General features: G+C 44.2%; 1 protein-coding gene and 2 non-coding genes across 3 annotated transcripts; all 3 read left to right on the top strand.

Moving 5' to 3' along the window:
• Positions 1-3,595: 3,595 nt before the first annotated feature.
• LOC119338293 (rRNA 2'-O-methyltransferase fibrillarin 1-like) lies at positions 3,596-6,585 on the top strand. Its single transcript, XM_037610586.1, has 7 exons — positions 3,596-3,617; positions 3,704-4,011; positions 4,241-4,336; positions 4,454-4,531; positions 4,615-4,791; positions 6,040-6,108; positions 6,216-6,585. The coding sequence occupies exons 1-7, from the start codon at positions 3,596-3,598 to the stop codon at positions 6,387-6,389; spliced, it is 924 nt and encodes a 307-aa protein (XP_037466483.1). The 3' UTR covers positions 6,390-6,585.
• On the top strand, positions 4,923-4,997 carry LOC119342465. The gene has a single exon (XR_005165596.1). It is a non-coding gene; the product is annotated as a small nucleolar RNA snoR60 (small nucleolar RNA).
• On the top strand, positions 5,274-5,348 carry LOC119342466. The gene has a single exon (XR_005165597.1). It is a non-coding gene; the product is annotated as a small nucleolar RNA snoR60 (small nucleolar RNA).
• Positions 6,586-19,436: the final 12,851 nt, after the last annotated feature.

Raw genomic sequence — 19,436 nt, 5'->3', positions numbered from 1 at the left:
CATTTTGAAGGCCGGCTGTGTTGCCGGCCGCTGACTGTGTTGCCGGCGAGGACAACCATTCATTTTGGAGGCCGGGATGTGTTACCGCCCGCTGGCTCAATGCCGGCGATGGACGTGTAGGCCGCTGGCTTTGTTGCCGGCGTGCGTGATGAACTGCGGCCGTAGGGCTTGGCATTTGATATGTTTCTCATTTTTTTTAAAATAGACGCGGATAGGATGGGGTAAAGGATGCGGCCGCGCGCTGGGCGCACGACCACCGCATCCCCGGACAGGCCCGGACACGACCCCATTTCCCTGCCCAAACGAACAAAATCCGAACAAAACGGACGTCCGTTTGGGATCGCGCGGTGGAGTTCGCCTCACATCACACCCCAAGGTAGGTCACCGGCCGGCCAGCAACGTCCACCACCAGGACAGGGTTGCCGCGGAGTGACGCTTGACGTTGATGACTGGTGAGTAGTAGTACACCGGCAAATTTCGTGGTAGTACAAGTGTAGTACCATGGTGATCTGGTCAGCGACAGCTACCACATGTACGACGGTTCATGGAGTTCTTGGGGATCTGTACGTGGTACTCTCTGCCGTCACCGTCCGGTAATTCAACTCAGAGCGTTGTGTTGTGGTGGCCCGTGATGGGGAAAAGAAGGCCTTGGAGTGGAAGCATTCTCATGGCCATCATTTTTCGTGGTGAAGAAACACCTCTAAAAAATAGGCCAGATTTTCAGCAGGCTTTCCTTTGTCAACCTTGTGAAAAAACCAGGTTCCGACGGTGTGGTGTCGTCCTAAGGTCAAAAGATGTTTCATTTCCTTGCTCACAACAAAAAGGGTACAGATTTTACGCTGGATTTCTTTTGTGAACCCCGAGTTCTTGGCCACCTGATCTATCAGATTTTAGGCGCATGTCACCGTGCATTACTTTTCGAGATCTTGCTGCGCAAGCTACACCGATGCATCATGCATGATCATCTAACTTTCCATGCCTGAAGCAAGGCGGTGGACGACATGACCGGGCAACAAGAGGGGTAGCAGTCGAGCTGTCAAGCATAAGCCAGTCCATTAACGGTGTGACATGCATGCATATCAGCAGGAGGATGGTGCTAGCAGCTAGCTCTGTTCTCAAATCTCAACCACTTGTAGCTAAAATGATCAACATTTTGAGTAAAAAACAAGAAGCAAAACATCAAAGTAACAAGCAACATGTATACGCTACATACATGGTTGTACTACCTTCTCTTTCTCTCTCTCTGTGTTCAGGCTGTGGTAGTGCTGGTTAGTAGACCATGACTAGACGTACTACTAAATGGTTTATGCAGATTTGGTGTCCCTGTCAGCCATCATGGCAGGAGCCTCGCTTTCATTCCCATGTCTCTTTTGGAACAACCTTTGGATGGCTATCCTGGTAGGTCCTCATCTTTCTTGCAGCTTAATCTTACATGGCGGTGGATCAGGTTCTTCCTTGCTCTTTTGTCCTTCTGTTAGGCCATCTGGCCAGCCACCAGCCGCTGAATGCTACTGCCAGGACAGGGACTAGTCAAGGGCCAAGAGTCTCTTATAACTTTGAAAAGCAACACCTTATCATGGAATGGAATGGAGTGGAATGGCAGTCATCATGCACAACAATTCATACTGATTCGATTTTCCTCCTTAGATTTTTTGTTTGGAAAAATGATTCCTGGTTATCTTGGAGATATAACATTTTTAGATGACATAATTAATGTTGTGTTCCTTTTTCTAGGTAAATTTTGCGCTTTTTTAGAAGATATATGCAAATTAAGTTTGAGCTCCGTTCTGACTCTTTTTTTTTAGAACAACAATGCCGCTTTATCATAATATCAACGCTTACAAGAATGTATAAATGAACCCTAAAACAAAAGAATGTATGGGGGGATCATCGAGTCAATCGAACAACACTTCTGAGTGCTGACGCCCCCAGGACTTTCCATGCTCATCTCGGCAAAGAACTCCATCTGCATCTTTTTGTTTCTTGAGAAGATTCTAACTACACCCTTGTTCTACACCCGACAACATGAAGATGAACGACGATGGTGTTCTGACGGGCGCGGCTATATGTCGCTTATCTATAACCAGAAAGAGGTCTTGCCTCAACCAGCGTTGTCTGCCTGTCTTCCTGTCGCTATGGGCCGGCCCACGTTAGTTTGTTTAGTTCACTTTTTTATTTCAACCGTTCATTTTTTATTTTGTTATATTTTCAAAAATATTTCTAAAATGCATATATTCCAAAAACTTAAGCAACTTAAAAATTTACAAAATACCTGAATTTAGAAAATGTTAACGCAGCACAGATTTTTTGTTAGCGTAGTTACAAAAAGCGTTGATAGCATTCAAAAAACTGTTCACGTGCTGCAAAAAACGTGTTCATGAAAACATGTTATACAATGTTAGAACATGTTCATGTAATTAAAAAATGTTTAATACGTATTCCAAAAAATGTTCAAAACATGTGTTTAAAAATATATTGATCATGTATATTAAAATGTTAACCATGTACAACAAAATAGGTGTATAAGAAAATGTACATGTGCATGAAAAAGTAGAAGAATGTATATTTTTCAAATTGTTATTCATGCATTTAAAAGATCTTTAACATTTATTAAAGTGTTTCATATTTATAAAAAAATGCATAATATGTATAGAAAAGTAGAAGTCAAAACATATATTAAAAAAATGCTAATCATGTATTTGAAAATTGTTAAATGCGTATAAAGAAATGTTTCTTATGTATACGGAAAATAGAAAAACAAAGTAACGAAGAAAGAAACAAAGAAAATCAAGAAAAAGGAAAGGAAAAAGGAAAACAAACAAAGAAAACCGATGCAAAACCACTCCTCAACGCGTCCCTTACTGAGCGAGCCCACTAGCACCGAGCGGGGCCAACGCAAGAGATGGGCATTCCCTAAACGGCGCCTTAAGCGCCGATTAGCGGGCTGGCCCATTTATTTTTCAGTTCGTTTGTTTTTCACGTTTCCACCTGGATTTTCGACGTTTCGTTTTTCATTTTTCTTTCTTTTTAAGTTGCATGCATTTATTTTCAAATTCTATGAACTTATCTTTCAGGTTTTTTTCAAATCAATTAATTTTTCTAAAACCGATGAACTTTGTTCCAAATTCGATGAACTTTTCAGTTTTTGAAAATTTTTTGCAATTTTTTTTTCAAATTCGATCAACTTTTTATCCAACTCTTTGAACTTTTTTCAAAATTGATGAACGTTTTTCCAAATTCACGTACTTTTTTGAAGTTTGGGAATTTTTTTAGAGTCCAGTAAGATATTTGAATTCACATTTTTTTTCGTTTATCTTGCGACAGAGTGCTACTCGCTTTATTGGGCTTGCCCATGAAAAGGCTCCCGATAAGATGGGCTATTTCAAATGGCCGACCATATATTGGGTCACATTGTTCGGCTTGCTTCAACCAGTCTTTCTCAAATGGGCCCTATTCTCCAAAAAAAATGGGCCCTAGTCTTCGTCTATAAAATTACCGCTCCCCCGGCGGCGGCTAACCCTCTCAAAAACCCTAGCCTCCTCCTGCTCCCTCCTTCCTCCATCTCCGGCGGCGGCAGCGACAAATTTCCGACACCATGAGGCCACCGGCACGAGGAGGTAATCATCCGTCTCCCTACCCTCTACCTTACTCTTGGTCCTCACACCCCCAATCTCATCCGCTGACGCTGTTACGCTTCACGCAGGACGCGGCGGGAGGGGTTTCGGCGGCAGGAGCGACGGCGGCGGCCGCGGGGGCAGGGGCTTCGGCGGCAGGAGCGATGGCGGCGGCCGCGGGGGCAGGGGCGGCAGGGGAGGCAGGACGCCCAGGGGCCGTGGTGGTCGTGGCGGCGGTGGAAGGGGAGGGGCCGGCATGAAGGGCGGCAGCAAGGTGGTCGTGGTGCCGCACAAGCACGACGGCGTCTTCATCGCCAAGGCCAAGGAGGACGCGCTCTGCACCAAGAACATGGTCGCCGGGGAGTCCGTCTACGGCGAGAAGCGCGTCTCCGTCCAGGTTAGTGCTCGCTCGCTGCCCCGCTCTTGCACCATATCACGGTCTTCCATCTGCTACGAGGGGTGGGATATAGGTCAACCTAGGTTAAACCAGCTTAGCTTCAGTGCAATTGCTTGTTTGTATGATCTTTTTAGATGATTGTTTCCTTGTGATATCAGATTTCCTGCTCAGTTGTGCTCATTGTGCATATATCAATGAAAGTATGCTTCTTTCCTCTCTGGTATTGCAGAACGAGGACGGCACCAAGGTTGAGTACAGGGTGTGGAACCCCTTCAGGTCAAAGCTGGCCGCCGCTGTTCTTGGTGGCGTCGACAACATCTGGATTGTAAGCTCGTTGTGCTTTAGCATGTGTTCTTTGTGTCAAAACCTTCGTGTTCCAGGTTGTTTTGTAGATTAAACTTCTAGCATTTTTCATATGCTGACCCTGCGCTTGTTAATTCAGGCTCCTGGTGCTCGTGTGCTGTATCTTGGTGCTGCCTCTGGAACGACAGTGTCTCATGTGTCTGATATTGTTGGACCGGTGAGATCTCATGGCTACTTACTATAGGTCAATGGTTTCCATTAAAGGAAGTTGCTATCTTACATCAATCTTTTGACTTGCAGACTGGGTTGGTGTATGCTGTGGAGTTCTCGCACCGCAGTGGCAGGGATCTTGTCAACATGGCCAAGAAGAGGACCAATGTGATTCCCATCATCGAGGATGCTAGGCACCCTGCCAAGTACCGGATGTTGGTCGGCATGGTTGATGTTATCTTCTCTGATGTTGCACAGCCTGACCAGGTATACCTGTCAGCATATAAATGCCCACAAATAACTATTTGCTCATTAACATTGCCTTTCGGTAAACCTGTCTGTTGTGGTATGTCATTAACTGCTATGGTTTGATCACCTTCTGTGGCTACATTGGAGCTTAGCAAACGATGAGCTTACTCGGATTCCCCTTCAGGACATCACAATGGATGATGCAAAATCGAGTATCTGATGCATTTTAAGCCCAATGCTAGTCAATTTCTTAGTTATTTTGCTGCATTTTTTATTTTGAATTTGCTATGCTTCCGTTTTGTTGTCATCACATTGGATGTTTCATGAAACTGTTCCCATTGCAATAGTATCCAATAGCACTATCCATTTATTTATGTTTATAATTATTTGAACAGGACCGCTCAGTTTTTGTAATAATGATTTACATTGGATTATTGTTTGCTGTTATGGTTTATCTGTTTGCATTGCTTTCCTAGTTTTCTTTGGCTGTATTGGTGCAATTGCTGATGATGAGCTAACTCGGATTCCCCTTCAGGACATCACAATGGATGATGCAAAATCGAGTCTCTGATGCTCTTAACGCCCAAAATTCCTATTTTTTGTATCACCATTTTTTTTCTTGATTTTTGATTACACTTGGATTTTCTTACTTCACTTTGAATGGTATTTTTGTTTTGATTCCATTTCATTGGCTTGCAATAATTCGCCTCCTGTAACTTGTTCTTTCTTTGTGTTTTTACCTTCAGTTTGGAAGTTTGATTTATGCTTGCTTGTCGAACCTTGCCACTGTACAATTTCAGATTTGATAAAAGTATAATTGCTTCTCCCTTTTCCGCTTTGGTTTGCAACTACCCCCTTGCTGATAGAACCGTGGCATGCGTACCTTCTGTACTATAATACTATGAACGATTTGTGCATATGGTGGTTCATTTTAGTTACTACTTATGGTGTTGTCTTTACTGATATGTATACCTTTTCAAGGTTGCAGGGTTAAACAGCAGTGTCAACTGAATTTATTATGTTTGGGACATTTAGTTTGCACGTCCCATCTCTTACAACATACTGATGGTTATTGACTAAGATTTAAGAAATGCAATTGTCTTTTGTGTTAGCTAAATACATTATATGTAGGCTGTCTATTTTTAAAATTAGTGTTCAGATATCAGCTGGAACAACAAATATTCCAATATTGCTTGCAAACATTCATCAGTGATTCTAAACTGTGCCAATGTTCTTAAACCTGTCAAACTATCTTCTGTCCTGCAGGCTAGGATCTTGGCCCTTAATGCTTCATACTTCTTGAAGAATGGTGGTCACTTTGTCATTTCAATCAAGGTATGTACTGATTCCAGATTCAAGAAACATTGCATTTGCCCTGGAAGATGATGTCCTGGAAATGCCAGAGATTTGCATTGATCTGATGGTTCTTCCAAATATGCCAGGCCAACTGTATCGACTCCACCCAGGCCCCTGAGGCCGTGTTTGCCGCCGAAGTTGAGAAGCTGAAGCTTGAGCAGTTCAAGCCTTCGGAGCAGGTGACCCTGGAGCCCTTCGAGCGTGACCATGCCTGCGTTGTCGGTGGCTACAGGATGCCTAAGAAGCCCAAGGCGACTTGAAGGAAATAGTTAATACTTTGTTATGAGGGTCTGTCGTTAATTAGTACTAGGAACTTAGGTGTTGGTGATAAGCTTAGACAAAGTTGGTTCTGTAGCTACTTGGTTTATATCTTGGTGAATTGCTGAATGATTTTGCATGCGTGTTGGCAATTGTTGACTTGTTGCAGTGTTATCCATGAAACCATTACTCGTCTCATTTTCACCTGTCAAATTTTAGGCCAGTACTCTGCGCCGGCGCACCGGCCCAAATTTGGGCCGGTCGGCCCGCAGCCGTCTGATACTACCTGCTAACCGATAAAAAAGCCTAAATCTTCTTCCTCGTTAACCACTCGCCCGCAGAGAAAAAAAAGAAAAGTCAATCGACACCGCGCGATGCCCCGGCCTCGAAACACCACCTGCACGTTCTCCGGCCGTCGCTTCCCTGCCGGTCGCCGTCATCGCTGTCGGTTGTCGTCGCCGGCTTCGTGCATGTTAGCAGCCTGCTTCTTGCGGTTGCAGCTCCCCATGACGACGGCCGCAACTCCGATGCGGTAGCTGCAGTCCAATGACAACCGACCATCCTCGTCGCCGGTTACAAAATCAAAATGGCACAACCGCGTAGCTTACAACCAAAAAAGTGGTGGTAGCGAAAACTGTGCCGATTCCAGCAAAACAAACATACTATGGAAGCAAAAAAGAAAATGGGACCCCGGCTCCGGCAAAAAACTCGCATGGGAGATGGAACCAAAAAAATACGAGCCGCCGGGGAAGCAAAATCACACACTGGTTGTAGCAAAAATCAAGACGATGGTAGCAAAGAATGGGTTTCCAGCAAAATTCGAAGACGGTAGTAGCAAAAAATGGGGTTGGTTGTAGCAAAATACAAGCTGGTTGCAGCACTACCGTCGGGCCGTGGTCACCACCACTGTGGTATGGCCCCACTGGTTGTAGCAAATCCCGTCACCGGTGGTAGCTTTCCCGGTGCCGGCAGCAGCAAAAATGCAGCACCAGCGTTGCCGCCACACTCCCTTATAACAAATCCGGCCACCGGTTGTAGCATGGCCAGTTACTGGTTGTAGCACGCCATGCAGCCGCGGAGCTGCGAGTACGCCATGGCCTTGGCCGGAGATGGACGAGAAGGGAAGTGGTGGATGACCATCGTCAGTCTGCGTCCGTCATCACTGACTTGGTTCCCCGCAGTAGTTCCTGGGGTGCGCGTGGGCCTGGGCAGCAGCAATTTCATGGGGCGGCATCTGGCTGTGTGTATAGTTGGCGGCGGCCATGACCAGCGTGAGCCAGCCGGAGATGCGAGAGGGTGAGATAGAGATGTGGGGGATTGGTGGCTGGGGTGCTCCAAGTGAGGATAAGGAAGAAGAACGAGCGGTTGGTGGGCCTTACTGGTTACGTGGCTTGTATTAGAGACAAGCGCGTAGCGCGCGAGCCAGCGCGACCGGCCAAAAGCTTCGGCCGGTCTGCCGTCGCTAAACCTTTACCCAAATTTTATGCCCTGATCAGAGCTGAATCATGCTTTATCTCTGAGGCACCACTAGGTGCCTATTTGGCAGGGAACCGACGCGACAGATGCAACTGCCTGCTGTTAGCAGGGATTATCCCTTAATTAACAATCATTAATTAATCCTAACACTCCCCATCTTGATAAAGATTCTCCTTGAAAACCCCGTGGGAAAAATGTAAGGAGATACATGCTAAAAAAATGAAGGAGAAAATGGTACAACATATATTGGTCATTATCTTGTTTAACTCAATACGAGAAAACTCATAGAGTTTAGAGGACAATAAATATGTCATATATACTTCCCCAAAAACCCCAGTGGGGAAAACAGAAAGTATGACATGATCTCATGTTGATATTACCTCATTAAAAACTTCTATGAGAACCTATATACTAGTAAACTCATGATGCATTGAACAGGAACAACTTAGGAAGATACTCCCCCTGATTCTTGCAATTTCCAAAGCCGTCACATACCAATTCCATGAACATGTTTCTGGAATGTAAAAGTTGGTAGAGACTTGGTGAACAATTCAGTTGCATGATTTGACTTGCAAGATATGCAATATAAAGATATTGCTTATTAGTAACCTGTTTGCATCCGGGCAGCACAAGCAACATTATCATTGAGATAATGGTTGGTGGATGTAGCCATGAGGTATGTTTTGAAGACTCTTCATGAGAGGGCTACCACACCTTGTATGAACACTAAGCTTGTCTACGATCTGACATAGTGGGGATCCAATCGAAGTACCAAATGATATCGGTGTTCACATTTATGTGAAACTGAAAAACCAGGACAAGATGTTTGATGACTTTAGAGATATCGAAAGATATTCTCGAGTACCAACCAATTGTGTTTGGTGGATCCAATGGCATTATGGAACGTTGAGTCCCAATATCTCATTTCCATCATCTCTTGGTCTATATAGACCTTTCTCTATGTCTAGAGAATGAACTACCATGAGAGTTATGGATGGTAAGATTTGTCCATAATGAATTTCTCCAATATATTATGGATATAGACAACATAGTATACCATAATGTATGAATGAAGGTGCTCAAGTTGTAGTAACGAACGGTATTTTGGCTTACCCAAATCCTTCATTTTAAACTCTGTCATTTAGATGATTACATGTATCGTCATTGCAGACACACAAACATGGATAATCATCATTGTAGGAGTAATCCTTGTGAATAAGGAACTCACTACATCGGTTGTACCAAATGTACCGACAATAATAATAAGTCATATGGTGACTTGTTGAGTTTACACAATGTATGTTGCATTTTGTACTTCGATTCAGAATTGAGGTTCCGTCGGGAACTATCTATATCTGAATCTATTGATCTACATGGATATGTAATCACTACATCTATCAACTACAGAGACAGATGATTTTGAACTGCCAATGATATAAGTTATCGGAATGAGATTCCACCTTTGGGGAATAGTTGGGTATCTGTGTGAACCCTTGTGCTACAATACATGCTCTTTGTTTCACCACCTCGTTATTCTCTATTCTGTTTCCAGAAGAAAACTGGTGTAGGTATTGCTTATGAATACTTTCCCATTATTGAGCAAGATCATTTCTATCTAGATTATACCCTTTGCTTGAATTCAGTCTGAGTGTTGTTCACACTTTGCCAGGGCCATGGTCTCTGGATCTGAATCACTTGAAAGGTTTTTTCAATCTAGTTGAGAAATGTATGTCGACAATTGTAGACTTCCGGCTATATGTTTCTCCAGAATCTATATATCAATATATAGTTGACGAAAATATCGTTACCCATGATGACTGCTCGCGATTTCCCAATGCGATTGAGTCGGGTATTCCGATGTCCCGGTGGCACTATGACCTAAGTTGGTGGAGGTTTCCTGTCTGTTGGAAATATGCCCTAGAGGCAATAATAAATTAGTTATTATTATATTTCCTTGTTCATGATAATCGTTTATTATCCATGCTATAATTGTATTGATAGGAAACTCAGATACATGTGTGGATACATAGACAACACCATGTCCCTAGTAAGCCTCTAGTTGACTAGCTCGTTGATCAATAGATGGTTACGGTTTCCTGACCATGGACATTGGATGTCATTGATAACGGGATCACATCATTAGGAGAATGATGTGATGGACAAGACCCAATCCTAAGCCTAGCACAAAGAACGTGTAGTTCGTATGCTAAAGCTTTTCTAATGTCAAGTATCTTTTCCTTCGACCATGAGATTGTGCAACTCCCGGATACCGTAGGAATGCTTTGGGTGTACCAAATGTCACAACGTAACTGGGTGGCTATAAAGGTGCATTACAGGTATCTCCGAAAGTGTCTGTTGGGTTGGCACGAATCGAGACTGGGATTTGTCAGGAGAGGTATCTCTGGGCCCACTCGGTAGGACATCATCATAATGTGCACAATGTGACCAAGGGGTTGATCACGGGATGATGTGTTACGGAACGAGTAAAGAGACTTGCCGGTAACAAGATTGAACAAGGTATCGGTATACCGACGATCGAATCTCGGGCAAGTACAATACCGTTAGACAAAGGGAATTGTATACGGGATCGATTGAGTCCTTGACATCGTGGTTCATCCGATGAGATCATCGTGGAACATGTGGGAGCCAACATGGGTATCCAGATCCCGCTGTTGGTTATTGACCGGAGAATGTCTCGGTCATGTCTGCATGTCTCCCGAACCCGTAGGGTCTACACACTTAAGGTTCGATGACGCTAGGGTTATAAAGGAAGTTTGTATGTGGTTACCGAATGTTGTTCGGAGTCCCGGATGAGATCCCGGACGTCACGAGGAGTTCCGGAATGGTCCGGAGGTAAAGATTTATATATGGAAAGTTGTTGTTCGGGTTCCAGAAAAAGTTCGGGTTTTTTCGGTATTGTACCGGGAAGCTTCCAGAAGGTTCCGGAGGATTCCGGAGGGGTCCGGAAGTCCGGAAATTGTTCCACCATGTCCAATACAATAGCATGGGCTGTAGGGGGGCTCCCTAGCCTTAATGGGCCAGGGGCACCAGCCCCCCCAAGGCCCATGCGCATGGGAAGGGTGAAACCCTAAGGGGGAGGGCCTCCACTTGACTTGGGAGGCACTCCTCCCCCCCTTGGCCGCCCCCTTAGATGGGATCTAGGGCTGGCCGCACCCCTTGGGGTGGGAAACCCTAAAGGAGGCACAGCCCCCTTCCTCCCCTATATATACTTGAGGTTTTGGGGCTGCCCAACAGATGAGAACTTCTCCTCTTGGTGCAGCCCTACCTCTCCTCCTCCTTCTTCTCCCGTGGTGCTTGGCGAAGCCCTGCTGGATTGCCACGCTCCTCCACCACCACCACGCCGTTGTGCTGTTGCTGGATGGAGTCTTCCTCAACCTCTCCCTCTCTCCTTGCTGGATCAAGGCGTGGGAGACGTCATCGGGCTGTACGTGTGTTGAACGCGGAGGTGCCGTCCGTTCGGCACTAGGATCTCCGGTGATTTGGATCACGACGAGTACGACTCCTTCTACCCCGTTCTCATGAACGCTTCCGCTTAGCGATCTACAAGGGTATGTAGATGCACTCTCCTTCCCTCGTTGCTAGTTTCTCCATAGATAGATCTTGGTGACACGTAGGAAAATTTTGAATTTCTGCTACGTTCCCCAACAGTGGCATCATGAGCTAGGTCTATTGCGTAGATTCTTTGCACGAGTAGAACACAAAGTAGTTGTGGGCGTTGATTTTGTTCAATATGCTTACCGTTACTAGTCCAATCTTGTTTCGACGGTATTGTGGGATGAAGCGGCCCGGACCGACCTTACACGTACTCTTACGTGAGACAGGTTCCACCGAATGACATGCACTTGGTGCATAAGGTGGCTAGCGGGTGCCAGTCTCTCCCACTTTAGTCGGAACGGATTCGATGAAAAGGGTCCTTATGAAGGGTAAATAGCAATTGGCATATCACGTTGTGGTTTTGCGTAGGTAAGAAACGTTCTTGCTAGAAACCCATAGCAGCCACGTAAAATATGCAAACAACAATTAGAGGACGTCTAACTTGTTTTTGCAGGGTATGCTATGTGATGTGATATGGCCAAGAAGAATGTGATGAATGATATGTGATGTATGAGATTGATCATGTTCTTGTAATAGGAATCACGACTTGCATGTCGATGAGTATGACAACCGGCAGGAGCCATAGGAGTTGTCTTTATTTATTGTATGACCTGCGTGTCATTGAACAACGCCATGTAATTACTTTACTTTATTGCTAACCGGTAGCCATAGTAGTAGATGTAATAGTTTGCGAGACAACTTCATGAAGACACGATGATGGAGATCATGGTGTCATGCCGGTGACGATGATGATCATGGAGCCCCGAAGATGGAGATCAATGGAGCTATATGATATTGGCCATATCATGTCACTACTATATAATTGCATGTGATGTTTATTATGTTTATGCATCTTGTTTACTTAGAACGACGGTAGTAAATAAGATGATCCCTTACAACAATTTCAAGAAGTGTTCTCCCCTAACTGTGCACCGTTGCTAAAGTTCGTCGCTTCTAAGCACCACGTGATGATCGGGTGTGATGGATTCTTACGTTCACATACAACGGGTGTAAGACAGATTTACACACGCGAAACACTTAGGGTTAACTTGACGAGCCCAGCATGTACAGACATGGCCTCGGAACACGGAGACCGAAAGGTCGAGCATGAGTCGTATAGTAGATACGATCAACATGAAGATGTTCACCGATGATGACTAGTCCGTCTCACGTGATGATCGGACATGGCCTAGTTGACTCGGATCATGTAATCACTTAGATGACCAGAGGGATGTCTATCTGAGTGGGAGTTCATAAGATGAACTTAATTATCCTGAACATAGTCAAAAGACCTTTTGCAAATTATGTCGTAAGCTCGCGCTGTAGTTCCACTGTTTTGATATGTTCCTAGAGAAAATATAGTTGAAAGTTGACAGTAGCGATTATGCGGACAGTAGAAAGCTTATGTCCTTAATGCACCGCTCAGTGTGCTGAACCCCAAACGTCGTCTGTGGATGTTGCGAACATCGGACATACACATTTTGATAACTACGTGATAGTTCAGTTAAACGGTTTAGAGTTGAGGCACCAAAGACGTTTTCGTAATGTCGCGGAACATATGAGATGTTTCGAGAGCTGAAATTGGGATTTCAGGCTCGTGCCCACGTCAAGAGGTATAAGACCTCCGACAATTTTCTTAGCCTGCAAACTAAGGGAGAAAAGCTCAATCGTTGAGCTTGTGCTCAGGTTGTCTAAGTGCAACAATCACTTGAATCGAGTGGGAGTTGATCTTCCAGATGAGATAGTGATGTTTCTCCAAAGTCATTGCCACCAAGCTGCTAGAGCTTCGTGATGAACTATAACATATCAGGGATGGATATGATGATCCTTGAAGTATTCACGATGTTTGACACCGCGAAAGTAGAAATCAAGAAGGAGCATCAATTGTTGATGGTTGGTGAAACCACTAGTTTCAAGAAGGGCAAGGGAACAAAGGGATACTTCATGAAACGGCAATTCAACTGCTGCTCTAGTGAAGAAACCCAAGGTTGAACCCAAACCCGAGACTAAGTGCTTCTGTAATAAAGGGAACAGCCACTGGAGCAGAATTACCCTAGATACTTGATAGATGAGAAGGCTGGCAAGGTCGATAGAAGTATATTGGATATACATTGTGTTGATGTGTACTTTACTAGTACTCCTAGTAGCACCAGGGTATTAGATACCGGTTCGGTTGCTAAATGTTAGTAACTCGAAATAAAAGCTACGGAATAAACGGAGACTAGCTAAAGGTGAGCTGACGATATGTGTTGGAAGTGTTTCCAATGTTGATATGATCAAGCATCGCACGCTCCCTCTACCATCGAGATTGGTGTTAAAACCTGAATAATTGTTATTTGGTGTTTGCGTTGAGCATAGACATGATTGGATTATGACTATCGCAATACGGTTATTCATTTAAAGAGAATAATGGTTACTCTATTTATTTGAATAATACCTTCAATGGTCTTGCACCTAAAATGAATGGTTCATTGAAATCTCGATCGTAGTGATACACATGTTCATGCCAAAAGATAGTAATGATAGTACCACCTACTTGTGGCACTGCCACGTAAGTCATATCGGTATAAAATGCATGAAGAAGCTCCATGTTGATGGATCTTTGGACTCACTCATTTTTGAAAAGTTTGAGACATGCGAACCATGTCTATTGGTGTATATGCATGAAGAAACTCCATGCAAATGGACCGTTTGAACTCACTTGTTTTTGAATCACTTGAGACATGCAAATCATACCACATGGGCAAGATGACTGAAAGCCTCGTTTTAGTAAGACGGAACAAGATAGCAACTCGTTGGAAGTAACACATTTTGATGTGTGCAGTCCAATGAGTGCTGAGGCATGCAGTGAATATCGTTATGTTCTTACTTCACAGATGATTCGAGTAGATGTTGAGAATATATTTACTTGATGAAACACAAGTCTGAATTATTGAATGGTTCAAGTAATTTCAGAGTGAAGTTTAAGATCTTCGTGACAAGAGGATAGAATGTCTATGATATGATCATAGAGATGAATATATGAGCTACGAGTTTTGGCACACAATTAAGACATTGTGGAAATTGTTTCACAATTAATACCTCCTGGAACACCATAGTGTGATGGTGTGTCCGAACATCATAGTAGCACCCTATTGGATATGGTGCGTACCTTGATGTCTCTTATCGAATTATCACTATCGTTCATGGGTTAGGCATTAGAGACAACCGCACTCACTTTAATAGGGTACCACGTAATTCCGTAGAGACGACACCGTTTGGAGAAACCTAAGTTGTCGTTTCTTAAAAGTTTGGGGCTGCGACGCTTATGTGAAAAAGTTTCAGGTTGATAAGCTCAAACCCAAAGCGGATAAAATGCATCTTCATAGGACACCCAAAACAGTTGGGTATACCTCCTAATTCAGATCCGAAAGCAATAGGGATTGTTTCTTGAATCGGGTCCTTTCTCGAGGAAAAGTTCGTCTCGAAAAGTTGAGTGGGAGGATGGTGGAGACTTGATGAGGTTATTGAACCATCACTTCAACTAGTGTGTATCAGGGCACATGAAGTTGTTCCTGTGGCACCTACACCAATTGAAGTAGAAACTTATGATAGTGATCATGAAGTTTCGGATCAAGTCACTACCGAACCTCGTAGGACGACAAGGACGCGTACTGCTTCAGAGTGGTACGGTGATCCTGTCTTAAAGGTCATGTTGCTAGACAACAATGAACCTACGAGCTATGGAGAAGCGATGGTGGGCCCAAATTCCGACAAATGGTTAGGAGCCATGAAATCCGAGATAGGATCCATGTATCAGAACAAAGCATGGACTTTGGTGGACTTGCCCGATGATCGGCAAGCCATTGAGATAAATGGATCTTTAAGAAGAAGACGGACGTGGATGGTAATGTCACCATCTATGAAGCTCGACTTGTGGCGAAGAGTTTTTTCACAAGTTCAAGGAGTTGACTACGATGAGATTTTCTCATCCGTAGCAATGCTTAAAGTCCGTCGGAATCATGTTAGCATTAGCTGCATTTATGAAATCTGGCAGATGGATGTCAAAACGAGTTTCCCTATCAGTTTTCATAAGGAAAGGTTGTATGTGATACAATCAGAATGGTTTTGGCGATCCTAAGGATGCTAAAAGGTATGCAAAGCTCCAGCAATCCTTCTAAGGACTGGAGTAAGCATCTCGGAGTTGGAATGTGCACTTTGATAAGATGATCAAAGATTTTGGGTTTATACAAAGTTTATGAGAAACTTGTATTTCCAAAGAAGTGAGTGGGAGCACTATAGAATTTCTGATGAGTATATGTTGTTGACATATTATGGATCAGAAATGACGTAGAATTTCTGGAAAGCATATAGGGTTATTTGAAAGTGTTTTTCAATGGAAAGCCTGGATTAAGCTACTTGAACATTGAGCATCTAGATCTATAAGGATAGATCAAAACGCTTAATGGTACTTTTCAAATGAGCACATACCTTGACATGATCTTGAAGGTGTTCAAGATGGATCAGTCAAAGAAGGAGTTCTTGCCTGAGTTGTAAGGTATGAAGTTAAGACTTAAATCTCGACCACGGTAGAATAGAGAGAAAGGACGAAGGTCGTCCCCTATGCTTAAGACATAGGCTCTACAGTATGCCATGCTGAGTACCGCACCTGAAGTGTGCCTTGCCATGAGTCAGTCAAGGGGTACAAGAGTGATCCAAGAATGGATCATAGGACAGCGGTCAAAGTTATCCTTAGTAACTAGTGGACTAAGGAATTTTCTCGATTATGGAGGTGGTAAAAGAGTTCGTCGTAAAGGGTTACGTCGATGCAAGCTTGACACCTATCCGGATAGCTCTAAGTAGAGATACCGGATACGTAAAATGGAGCAACAATTTAGAATAGCTCCAAGTAGAACAATTATTTGGAATAGCTCCAAATAGAGCATGGTAGCTGCATCTAGGAGATGCCATAGAGATTTGTAAAGCACACACGGATCTGAAAGGTGCAGACCCGTTGACTAAAACCTCTCTCACAAGCAGAACATGATCAAACCCCAGATCTCATTGAGTCTTAATCGCATGATGATGTGAACTAGTTTAGTGACACTAGTAAAATCTTTGGATGTTGGTCACATGGTGATGTGACCTGTCAGTGTTAATCACATGGTGATGTGAACTAGATTATTGACTCTAGTGCAAGTGGGAGACTGTTGGAAATATGCCCTAGAGGCAATAATAAATTAGTTATTATTATATTTCCTTGTTCATGATAATCGTTTATTATCCATGCTATAATTGTATTGATAGGAAACTCAGATACATGTGTGGATACATAGACAACACCATGTCCCTAGTAAGCCTCTAGTTAACTAGCTCGTTGATCAATAGATGGTTACGGTTTCCTGACCATGGACATTGGATGTCATTGATAACGGGATCACATCATTAGGAGAATGATGTGATGGACAAGACCCAATCCTAAGCCTAGCACAAAGATCGTGTAGTCCGTATGCTAAAGCTTTTCTAATGTCAAGTATCTTTTTCTTAGACCATGAGATTGTGCAACTCTCGGATACCGTAGGAATGCTTTGGGTGTACCAAACGTCACAACGTAACTGGGTGGCTATAAAGGTGCATTACAGGTATCTCCAAAAGTGTCTGTTGGGTTGGCACGAACCGAGACTGGGATTTGTCACTCCGTGTAAATGGAGAGGTATCTCTGGGCCCACTCGGTAGGACATCATCATAATGTGCACAATGTGACCAAGGGGTTGATCACGGGATGATGTGTTACGAAACGAGTAAAGAGACTTGCCGGTAACAAGATTGAACAAGGTATCGGTATACCGATGATCAAATCTCGGGCAAGTACAATACCGTTAGACAAAGGGAATTGTATACGGGATCGATTGAGTCCTTGACATCGTGGTTCATCCGATGAGATCATCGTGGAACATGTGGGAGCCAACATGGGTATCCAGATCCCGCTGTTGGTTATTGACCGGAGAATGTCTCGGTCATGTCTGCATGTCTCCCGAACCTGTAGGGTCTACACACTTAAGGTTCGATGACGCTAGGGTTATAAAGGAAGTTTGTATGTGGTTACCGAATGTTGTTCGGAGTCCCGGATGAGATCCCGGACGTCACGAGGAGTTCCGGAATGGTCCGGAGGTAAAGATTTATATATGGAAAGTTGTTGTTCGGGTTCCGGAAAAAGTTCGGGTTTTTTCGGTATTGTACCGGGAAGCTTCCAGAAGGTTCCGGAGGATTCCGGAGGGGTCCGGAAGTCCGGAAATTGTTCCACCACGTCCAATACAGTAGCATGGGCTGTAGGGGGGGCGCCCTAGCCTTAATGGGCCAGGGGCACCAGCCCCCCCAAGGCCCATGCGCATGGGAAGGGTGAAACCCTAAGGGGGAGGGCCTCCACTTGACTTGGGAGGCACTCCTCCCCCCCTTGGCCGCCCCCCTTAGATGGGATCTAGGGCTGGCCGCACCCCTTGGGGTGGGAAACCCTAAAGGAGGCGCAGCCCCCTTCCCCCCTATATATACTTGAGGTTTTGGGGCTGCCCAACAGATGAGAACTTCTCCTCTTGGTGCAGCCCTACCTCTCCCCCTCCTCCTCTCCCGTGGTGCTTGGCGAAGCCCTGCTGGATTGCCACGCTCCTCCACCACCACCACGCCATTGTGCTGCTGCTGGATGGAGTCTTCCTCAACCTCTCCCTCTCTCCTTGCTGGATCAAGGCGTGGGAGACGTCATCGGGCTGTACGTGTGTTGAACGCGGAGGTGCCGTCCGTTCGGCACTAGGATCTCCGGTGATTTGGATCACGACAAGTACGACTCCTTCAACCCCGTTCTCATGAACGCTTCCGCTTAGCAATCTACAAGGGTATGTAGATGCACTCTCCTTCCCTCGTTGCTAGTTTCTCCATAGATAGATCTTGGTGACACGTAGGAAAATTTGAATTTCTGCTACGTTCCCCAACACCGTCCACTGGGTGTATACTACCCATCAGGTGTCTGTCAACGTGAAGTTGACTTGCATTTACTGATTCTCAGGCTTTGATATCGTTGATTACGTGAAGCTGAATCCTGATGTACTATTGTCATACTTCTCCCCCTGTTTCTTTGAACGGGGAGTTGAGTGGTTTTAGTTGGTACCTCCACTCTTTCCGACATATTTTTCAGGATTGTAGGATTGTATGACACCTTTATATTCAGTAAATGAATGTGACAGGTTATTTGCAATGAGTTGCAAATCTTCTGAACGCATGGTTCAGATCTTTGAGTATGTGGATTTGAGGGAGAAATGTGTTGAACATTCCACTAATTCCCTGTCATTCTTTATGGTACTTGAAATCTCCCCCTAATGCCTGGAAATGTTCCTCGTTGAATCAGCAAACTGGCCTTGAATAACTCCCCGTGCGAGGGGCTCGAGGTATTGACGGAAATATAGTCATTCCTCACATAGATCCCAACTATATGTTGAGGGGACAATGATGTATGCCGGGTGGTGATATCAGTATGCAACCGAATTACCGCAGATAGGAAATACTTGGTAAATATCCACATATCAAAGATAGAGGGGAATGATATTATGCAGTTCTGTCATGAGTGTGTAAAACTGCATGATTCCAACGTAAAGTTGGTAAATTGCAATTCCAAAGTAAAGATAATGTAATGAGCTTAACTCTTTGCATAGGATTCTACCAAACCATTTTGAGTCTAGACATTAGGACAAATTGCTAAACGTCAATCCAAGGGCTATAAAGAAGGCCTCAAGGAGAATTCTGCAATGTTATCCATTCGATTTGCTTGAAATCGATGTCAGGATAACGAGCCAATGGTTTCATGTGAATAAAGCACACACTTAAGACCATCATGTAGATATGTCTTTTAGAACCATTGAACACCTGAATAGTCTAGTCAATGGATGGGAAGCGCCACTGACCTCAACTTGATGCATTCAAGGAGTCTGAGT

The sequence above is a fragment of the Triticum dicoccoides genome, chromosome 7B (assembly GCF_002162155.2).
Source record: "Triticum dicoccoides isolate Atlit2015 ecotype Zavitan chromosome 7B, WEW_v2.0, whole genome shotgun sequence".
NCBI classification, from domain to species: domain Eukaryota; kingdom Viridiplantae; phylum Streptophyta; class Magnoliopsida; order Poales; family Poaceae; genus Triticum; species Triticum dicoccoides.
Note: the sequence above shows the minus strand (reverse complement) of the source record. Positions and strands in the feature narration are given on the sequence as shown.